Source organism: Myotis davidii, unplaced genomic scaffold (genome assembly GCF_000327345.1).
Source record: "Myotis davidii unplaced genomic scaffold, ASM32734v1 scaffold178, whole genome shotgun sequence".
NCBI lineage: Eukaryota > Metazoa > Chordata > Mammalia > Chiroptera > Vespertilionidae > Myotis > Myotis davidii.
This window is the reverse complement of record NW_006290668.1, coordinates 203,716-213,088: the sequence shown is the minus strand read 5'-3', so window position 1 is coordinate 213,088 and position 9,373 is coordinate 203,716. Positions and strand designations below refer to the sequence as shown.

The 9,373-nt window shown below is 48.0% G+C and overlaps 1 protein-coding gene across 1 annotated transcript in view; it reads right to left on the bottom strand.

Annotated features, from left to right (window-relative positions):
• The window catches only part of FCGBP (Fc fragment of IgG binding protein), a 43,488-nt gene that overhangs the window by 19,690 nt on the left and 14,425 nt on the right, over nucleotides 1-9,373 (bottom strand). Inside the window, exons 6-8 of the mRNA XM_015563859.1 lie at nucleotides 9,043-9,350; nucleotides 6,012-6,579; nucleotides 2,145-2,765 (exon numbers count right to left, since the gene is read on the bottom strand). Of these exons, the coding sequence (XP_015419345.1) occupies nucleotides 2,145-2,765; nucleotides 6,012-6,579; nucleotides 9,043-9,350 (1,497 nt within the window). The remainder of the gene's footprint in view (nucleotides 1-2,144; nucleotides 2,766-6,011; nucleotides 6,580-9,042; nucleotides 9,351-9,373) is intronic.

Sequence of the window (9,373 nt, the reverse complement as noted above, 5' to 3'; positions counted from 1 at the left end):
GCTGGTGGGCTGAATGGTGGTCCCCAAAAGATATGTCCACCCAGGACGTTAGAATACGACCTCATTCTAAATAAGGGTTTTTGCGAATGTAATTAGGATAATGATCTTGAGATGGGATCATCCTGGATTAGGGTGAGCCCTCTGTCCAATGCAAATGGCCTTAGACGAGCCAGAAGAAAAGACACAGAAATACTCAGAGAAGGCCAGTGAAGATGAATTCATCCTGGATTAGGGTGAGCCCTCTGTCCAATGGCAAATGGCCTTAGAAGAGCCAGAAGAAAAGACACAGAAATACCCAGAGAAGGCCAGTGAAGATGAACACAGGATTGGAGTGGGGAGATGCGGTTACAAGCCAAGGAACTCCTGGAATCTCCAAGAGCTGGAAGGGACAAGGGAGGATTCTCCCCTAGAGCCTTGGAAGGGGGTGCAGCCCTATGATTTTGGACTTCTGACGTTCACAACTGTGAGAAATAAATTTCTGTTGTTTTAAGCCACAAGAAACTAACCCAGGTCTCAACGGAATAAAACCTGACCAGTCATTGTTTTGTCACCACTTACTGCGGAGCCTGGGTTCAAACCAGCTCTGCCCCCTACAGTCTTCCTGTGACCTTGGGCAGGAGGTCATCTCTCGTTTCTGCTTCCTCGCCTACTGAGTAGGAATGAGGTACTTACCCCATGGTGCTGTTGTCAGGATTTGATATATTAATATTTGCCAAGTGCTAAGAAGCGTATCTGGCATAGAACGGGTGTTCCTTCAGAACGGGTGTTCTGGGAACACTTGCTATTATTATTAGCTAGGACTGGAAGTTTTTATTTTGAAGAGTAAATGGGTGCGAAGGGTTTTTGCCTTAAGCATCAGTGAGTGGAAAGTCAGGTTAAATTTCTAGGGAAATGACTTCAAGTCCATGAACCAAAAATCATTGGTTTCAGTGTAAGGCTGCTGGACACCAGCAAAGCCTTGTAAACCCACCTCTGATTAACGTGCTTGCTCGGCCTTTTACAACGCAGACACAGTGAACATTAGGTTGTTCTGAAAGTGTGAGGAATCAGAAGAGAAGGTAGGAGAAAGACATGCTCCTGACTGAGTCTCCTAAATAGAGTCAACCATTCTTCCCAAGCAGGAAGGGGCAGTGGTTAAGGACAAATGACTTGTGCCCCTCTCCCATGCCTCAGTTCCCTCATCTGTATAGTGGGAATATTAATAGTTCCCACTTCATGGCAAAGCTGGGGGATTCAATGAGGTGAAAATAACAATACCAACAGCTCATGCATTTTGAGCCAGGAATATGCCAGGTGGTATTCTAGGAGCTTGCTTATACCAGGGACTATATATAAACATCAAATCCATGAGCACATGAAATAGTCAGCTATTCATCAGCATCCTCATCGTCAATATTGCTACTAGTACAACAACCATGTGCCTGAACTGTAGTGGGATCTCTGGGGGAAAACCCTCTAGTGTAAGTGAAATGCCAGTTCCCCTCTGAGACCAAATCCTTCTCGATCAGAAAAGCATCAGAGCACCCAGGGCCCAGCATGCTGTCTCCTGGCACACCATCTTGGGTTCAAGTCCTGCTTTTGCTGGGGGCCTTTGGGCCAATGATGAGACTTCCCCTCGAAAAAATTAAGCGAATCATGGCACTCTAGCTGCTGCTGGGAGGACCAAATGACCCTGTAGGAATGAAGAGCGTAGCCGCCGAGGTCTGGAGTCAGCTGCATAAAACCATAATTCTGTTATTGTTGTGGTTGTGGCTATTATGGAGTGATGGCATTATCCACAGATCATCCTCTGTCCTTGACCCCTCTCCCATCCTTGAACTTTACCAACCTCTAATTGCATCATGTTCTGCCACAGGCTGGGAGACGAGGGAAGTGGCTGGGGCAAGGACCAGGATGGAGGGGAAGGAAAGAGGGTGTGGGAGAGACATTCAGAGGGAATAGTCAACGGGCAGAGAGAGGGAAGACTGAGCCACATGAAAACAGGTCTCATGTCCCTTGGCTCCCCACTCTGGGCTCTGATTGGCAAGCCCTCGCCTTGGGAGCCCCATGCCTCCCACATCCACTCTGAGCCCTATGTCTCCTGACCTTGGGCTGAGTGCTGCCTGGGTCCCACCCGCAGATCACCTTCTATCCTGGACCCCCACCCGCTTCAGGTTCCATCCCTGCTCTCACCTTGATCTTCCACTGTTTCTGTTCCAGCCGCAGGGTGAAGTTAGCCACCTGGACAGTGACCACCCGGGTCACACTGACTTTCCTATTGTTCCACTCCACATTCTCCTGCAGGACAGCAAACTGGTCCAGGCCAGGCCGGGTCCCACAGGTCTGAGCCAGCACGTACACACAGGTGCCCATGAAATCAAACCGGCGGCCGTCGAAGGTGGTGTAATGAGGGTCTCCTGACGCCTGGCAGGTGGCAGAGCCCACAGCCACGCAGCCCAGGATGCCACCAGATGGCTGGCAGGCCTCATGCGGGCCGCAGGTGGAGGGCTTACAGGATACCAGGCCGCCCTCCTGGCAGTGGCAAAGGGAATCGCACCCTGGTCCAGGATAGAAGGTCTGGCCCGGAGGATGATAGATGCCCTGGTACAAGCAGCCACAGGAGGACAGGGGCACGCAGGACTCACCATTGAGCGCAAAGCCCTCATCGCACACGCAGCCCTCATGGCAGTCAGAGCCACAGCCCCCGGGCACTGGGAGGTCTCCACAGGACAGTGGGCAGCCACGGGAACACAACTCGTAGTGACTGTGGGGCGGGCAGCTCAGTGCTGCAAGGAAAGTAGCTGTCAGAATTGAGAAACCCTGACTCCGGTGACACAGTTGACCTCCTGACACACATGCATGTGCACACACACACACACACACGCACATTCACACATAAGTGGTCCAGCTGCAAAGACTCCCTCTGTTGAGTGGGGCCTGGGGAAACAGATGGTATCACAGTTAATCTAATACTGATAATTAGAATTTTTTCTTATTTAACTGGGGTTCGGGTCATCTGTAATGTTTTCAGTGAACTTATTCAAATTGGTAACAAGTGCATATGTGGTACGTATTTTAAACATATGTATGCATGTATATAGTGAGTGTGTGTGTGTGTGTGTGTGATCTATGCAGTGTATTTGTGAATGCAGAGCTCTTAGCTTTTTTATTCTATAGTAGGAGTAGTAATTCTATAGATTAAAATATTTGGCCACGTTGTAAAGAAAATGCCTGGGTTGCGGGCACATCCCCAGTGGGGGATGTGCAGGAGGCAGCTGATCGATGTATCTCTCTCATCGATGTTTCTAGCTTCCTGTCTCTCTCCCTTCCTCTCTGTAAAAAATCAATAAAATATATTTAAAAAAAAAAAATCCCTGTTCCTCTCTCCAAACCCTACTCACTCCTAAAAGAAAACCCACCACCACCAACAACAATGAGAAACTAAAACTGAACCCAATCAGAGTCCTCTATCTGTGCAGCTCAATACAATAGCCACTGTGGCCATTTAAGTGTAATGCAATTAAAATGGAATAAAATGGAAGATTTAGTTTCTTGGTCACAATAGCCCCATTTCAAGTGCTCAATAGCCACATGAGACAACTCCCATATGGAACATTTCCATTAGCACCGAAGTTCTATTGAATAGCACCGTTCTAGACCTAATATCCAGTTTACAAGAAAATCCAGCTACACCAGTGGTTCCCAACCTTTTTTTTGGCCATGCCCCACCTACGCATCTCTAAAATCCTGATACACCGCCGCCTCCACCCCCCGCCCCCGTGACACATTATTCTTATTATTCAAAAAGTGAACTCCTAGCCCTAGCTGGTTTGGCTCAGTGGATAGAGTGTCAGCCTGTGGACTGAAAGGTCCTGGGTTCAATTCCAGGCAAGGGCACATGCCTGGGTTGTGGGCTCGATCCCCAGTAGGGGGTGTGCAGGAGGCAGCCAGTCAATGATTCTCTCTCATCATTGATGTTTCCATCTCTCTCTCCCTCTCCCTTCCTCTATGAAATCAATAAAAATATATTTTTTAAAAAGTGAACTCCTATTTTCATGGATGAAGCCTAAAAGGCCATTAATTTGCTCTAAACAAGCTTCCAAAGAACATGGCATCAATGAAAGAGAAAAATAAAAGAACATAAGGACAGTTGAAGTACTAAGGAAGAAATCACTAAGAAATTGTTAAAAAATAATAATACGAGTGATATGAAAAAATAGCAAATAAAATTTCAAAACATAATAGAGAACTGAAATGCATAAATATGTCACAATATACTAGTATACTTATATGCTGTATATGAGGCCCCTAGAACCATAAGAAATACAAAAAATTCACTGTTAATAACTCATTCTCGAATTGCCCCCCTTAAAAGTCAAATTGCCCCCCTGTGGGGTGCATGCCCCATATTGGGAAGCACTAGGCTAGACAATGGGACAAATTAAATAACACTATAAAGAAGCAACTAGCCAAGTCCAGACAATAGGAAATCTGGGCAAATGACCTGTTATTTTCCAATAAACAAGTGGCATGAACAAAAAGGAGGGTGGATAGAGAGATAGGTATGAGACAAAGAAAATATAATAAAATTAGACTGTAGAATCTTGATGGCAAATATAAAATTCTTTTTTTTTCTTTTTCTTTTTTAATCCTCACTTGAGGATACTTTCCCATTGATTTTTAGAGAGAGTGGAAGAGAGAAGGAAAGACAGAGAGAAATATTGATGTGAGAGAAATACATCAATTGGTTGCCTCCCGCACACTCCCTGACCAGGGCCCAGGCCAGGGAGAAGCCAGCAACTGAGGTATGTGCCCTTGACTGGAATTGGACCCGGGATCCTTTGGTCCACAGGCTGATGCTCTATCCACTGAGCCAAACCCACTAGGGCTAAAATTCTTTCAACTTTTCTGTATGTTTGAAAAATTTCATAATAATATATTGGGGGAGAAGGGAGGAGACTGTTACAGGTAAAAGTGATTTTAGAAAAATCAAACCAATGCATTGTGTGGGCTTAGTCTGAATTCAGATTCAAATAAACTGAAAAAACACATTTTTCTTAGAGAACTGGGGAAACTGAAACCCAGGTTGGGTTTTGGATGATGTCAAGGAACTGGTGAACTGGTTTTTAGTTTCAACAGTATTTAACCTATTGTAACAGTTATATACACTGAAGTCTCTTTTTTGATCACTGCATCAGGTAGCTTTTGCTGGGTAACAAACATCCCCAAAGCTTAGTGAATTAAAACAACAGGTACTTATTGTTTCTCATTATTCTGTGGAATGGAAACTATAGATGTAAACTTGCACTTATATTAAGTTCAGAAACTTTAGATGTCAGAATAGTGGTTACCTCTTGGGTTATAGGGCCAGGAAGAGGGCATGAAGGGGCTTCTGGAGCAGTGGAGGGGCCTTGTATGCTCTTTTTTATGATTCTTGGGACAGGTTATGCAAATTTGTTCTCTTGCTGAAAAATGGTTAAGCTTCTACTTATGTATATTTAAACATGTGTTTACATTTCAACAATAAATTTTAAAATGTAAAAATCAGGTGAAGGGATGCATGGCTTTGTGAACTTCTCTTATAGGCCAGCAAAACTGTGTGAAGACCATTCCTGCAGCCACATCGGATGCGAGGGTCTCAAATTGACTACCCCAGGGGCCAGGCAGATGTTGTACACGAGTGAAGTAGACCAGATGGGGACCAAGAAGAACTAAAGAGGGAACAGGGCTCCTTCTAAAGGCAGTACCACTGCTCATCTCTGAATGACAACTGCCTTATGGCAACCAGACCCGAGGCCACCAGATGTATCCAGTCACCTTACAAATATTTACTGCATCTGTGATTTCCTAGCTGTCATGATCCTGGGCATGTAACTGATCCTTTCTGGGCCTCAGGTTCTTCATCTTTTAAATGGGCAAAACCACAGTTCCTACCTCATATGGCGGTTATAAGAATTAAATGAATTAATGATACGTATATGTTCATGAATACACACAAGACTGAGACCCCAGTTTTCACTACTGGTACTCACGGCAAAGTTTCTCACTCCTCCAGGGGTGCACAGTGGCCCCAGTGGCCTGGCACGCAGCAGCATAGGCAGCTAATGCGTCACACAGTGGCCCAGACTGGCCTGGCAGCAGGCAGAGGTCGTAGACGCAGTCGCGCACAGCGCCCTGTGGGTCCAGCTTGCGGTGGCACTCCCGGAAGGGCCCTTTGGGGTCAGCAAGGATCCCACACTCCTTCTTGCTCTGCAGTTGCTGGGCCACCAGAGAATCCAGCTTGGGACAGTCACCTGGCTTGGTTGCTTCACAACCTGGCCTTGTCTCCTCCTGCCAGCTGTTCCCAAAGTCCAGTGCATTGTTAGCTTGGCCCCCACCCCGCAGAGCCAGATCGTCATCTGGGTTCCCATTGAAGTTCCCGCAGAGCCCACACAGGGCCCCGGCATAGCTTCCAGGCACCTTGGCAGTCACACGGGCATTCCAGTCATAGGTGATAGTCAGGCCAAAGTCTGTGCGAATGACTACATCTTGGCCCTGGCGGAACACCTGGACCTGCCCATCTGCTGCCTGGAAGGGCAGGTACTGAAGGATGCCATCCACCTGGGTAGAGATGCAGGAGAGCCAAGGGGTCAGGGTGTATTCATGGCTCTGTAGCTCAACCCTCATTCAATCAGCTCCAGCTAGCCTCAGCTTCTTGCTATTCCCTTGAGCACATTACGCTTGGTCCCCCCTCAGAGCCTTTGCACTTGCCGTTCCCTCTGCCTAGCACACCATTCACCTCTCTTCATACTTCAAGCATCAATTTAAATCCAAATCCCTAACTCATGGCCTTCAAAGCCTTCAGACTCTGTCTCCCCATGACCTCCCTGACCTCACTTCTTCACACCCTCCTCCTCACTCATTCTGCTCCAGCGACACTGGCTTTCTTGATATTCCTCTAACTCTTCCAGTTTAGTCTAACTTTAGGGCCTTTTTACGTTGCCAAGAACATCAGCTAGTACTTTTGTCCTGGCTGCTTTCCCTTCATCCTTCAGTACTTGGCTTAAATCCAAGTTCCTACTCTAGAAGGTCCTGCTTAACCTTGGCTCTCTCCACCTTTGTGCCTGCAACACCTACCACCTCACTCGCTTAGCCTCCTCGGTGTCTCCCTGAACATATCAAGTACATTCCCACCTCAGGGCCTTTGCACTTGCTTTGCCCTCTTCCTAGAATACCACCCATCACTCCTCACTTGGCCACCTCTACTTCACCTTTTAGGTGTCAGCTTGTCTCCAAGCCCCTTACAATGGCCTAAAAAGCCCTAGATGACCTAAGACCCACTACTCTTCAACTTAATTATCCCATTCCCCACCCCTGAAACTCCAGTCATGCAGGCATTTTGATATTCTCCTGAACTCACCCAGCTCAGCCCAGCCCCAGGGCCTTTGCACTTGCTGTACCCTTCACTGCCACATGTCTACCCTCTTCCTCATCCCTATTCTTTGCCTGGCCGCTTTCACCTCTCGGCTTAAAATAGAACCCTTCTACCCACCAGGCCCTGCTTGTCCCCACTTTTCTGATCTCATCTCCTAGCAGCCCCTGTATTCCATCTTCCTAATCTCACTCTCTCAGGGGCAACCTCATTGGCCCCATGCTGTTCTACACTCTTCAAGCTCAGTCCAGCCTCAGCCTTTGCACCTATTGTTCCCCCTGCCTAGGAATAACGACTTTTCCCCTGGTGGTCTCTTCCTCCTCTTTTAGTTTTTAACTTAAATCAAATGCCTCTATCACAGCAATCCCCTCCATTATCCCCTACCTCGTTCTTCCCTCTCTCCCTCTATTCTAGCCCCACTGGCCGCCATGATGTTCCGCTACCTCTCATGTTTGTTCCTCCCTCGAAGTCTTTGCACTTGCTGTTCTTTCTAGGAGGAACACCTTTCCATCCACTTATCTCCCTGCCTGTTCCATCTCTTTCTTCGGGAGAGGCACTAGAAGGCAGTGTTTGAGAGTATGGACTCTGGAGAAGCGTGGCTTCAAATCCTGGCTCTGCCACTCATTGATGTGTCCCCTTGAGTAAGTGGTCACTTAACCGCTCTATGCCTCAGTTTCCTCATCTAACTAGATCAGCTATTTCACAAGGTGGCTGTGGAAATTCATTGAGTTACTGTAGGTCAAGCGTTTAACACATCGAAGTAAGAATATATGTTAGCTATTATTATCCAAGCCTCCGTCTAAATGTCTTTTCAGAAAGGTGAGAACATGAATACTGGCATTTATGTCCTCTGCTTATCAAGGGGCTTCTCCTTGTCAAACACTAGGCTTTGTGGGCAGAATTTCCTTTACTCCAACAGCGTTGGGTTTACAGGATTAAGAGTGAAGGCCTGTAAAGTGTTTGGCACAGTGCCTGGCACATGGAAAATTCCCTTGGTTTTTCCATTTCCCATTCATCTTCCTCCTGAAAGTCTGGGCCGCTGCCCCAACCTTCTCGATAATAATTATCAACTTATTGTTGTGAATCTTACAACAACCCCACCTCCCGATTTTTATCTTTTCTTAAAAGAGTAAAGCAATGGGTCTTGACGTCTGCTGGGTGGTGGGTCACCTGAGAGCCCTCTGCCCAGAAGCATGCTGCTCTTTGCGCTCTCCCCTCTCACCCCCCACCCCCCAACGCACACACCTCTAGTTCCCGACCTTTTACAGGTCGCCTTACCCTCTGAAAATCAACCATAAAATGCACAAATCTATAACTTTGGAGGGTGCATATCAACACAATATTAAGTTAACATTTACTGGACATCTGCTGGGCCTCAAGGGTCTTTTAATACTGTACTAATATTAACTGGGCTAATTCTCACAACCACCTTGTGAAGTGGCTTCTACTCAGGCGCCTTCTTATTATCTCATTTGACAGAGGACAAAACTAAGGCCGGAAGAGCCAAAGTCACACAGTCAAGGAGAGGCAACAGCGCCTGGTTGGGACCCTGGCTTTCCTCACTGACCACAGGCCTTCTAACAGCCCCACCCACTCTTGGGGAGAAATGCCCGCCCCTCCTCCTCCCCTGGACCCGGTTGCCTGGTGCTCACCAGCACTTTCCCAGGATGCTCCCGGCGCACCGCCACCTTCACGCCGCGGGCCTCCAGGCGCACAGCACGCGTGTAGCTAACGGTCTGGCTGCCCCGATGCTCATTTTCCACCAGCACCCGGAAGGAGGGCAGGGCCGCGTTCTGGCCGCACGAGCCGGCCAGCAGGTAGGTGCAGGTGCCCATGAAGTCGAAGCGCCGGCCGTCGAAGCTCACGTAGTGCGGGTCCCCAGACGCCTGGCAACTCCCGAAGCGGTCGGGATAGCAGCCCAGGAGGCCGTTCTGGACGCGGCAGCGCTCGCCGGCTGGACAGCCCTGTGTGTGGCTGCAGCTC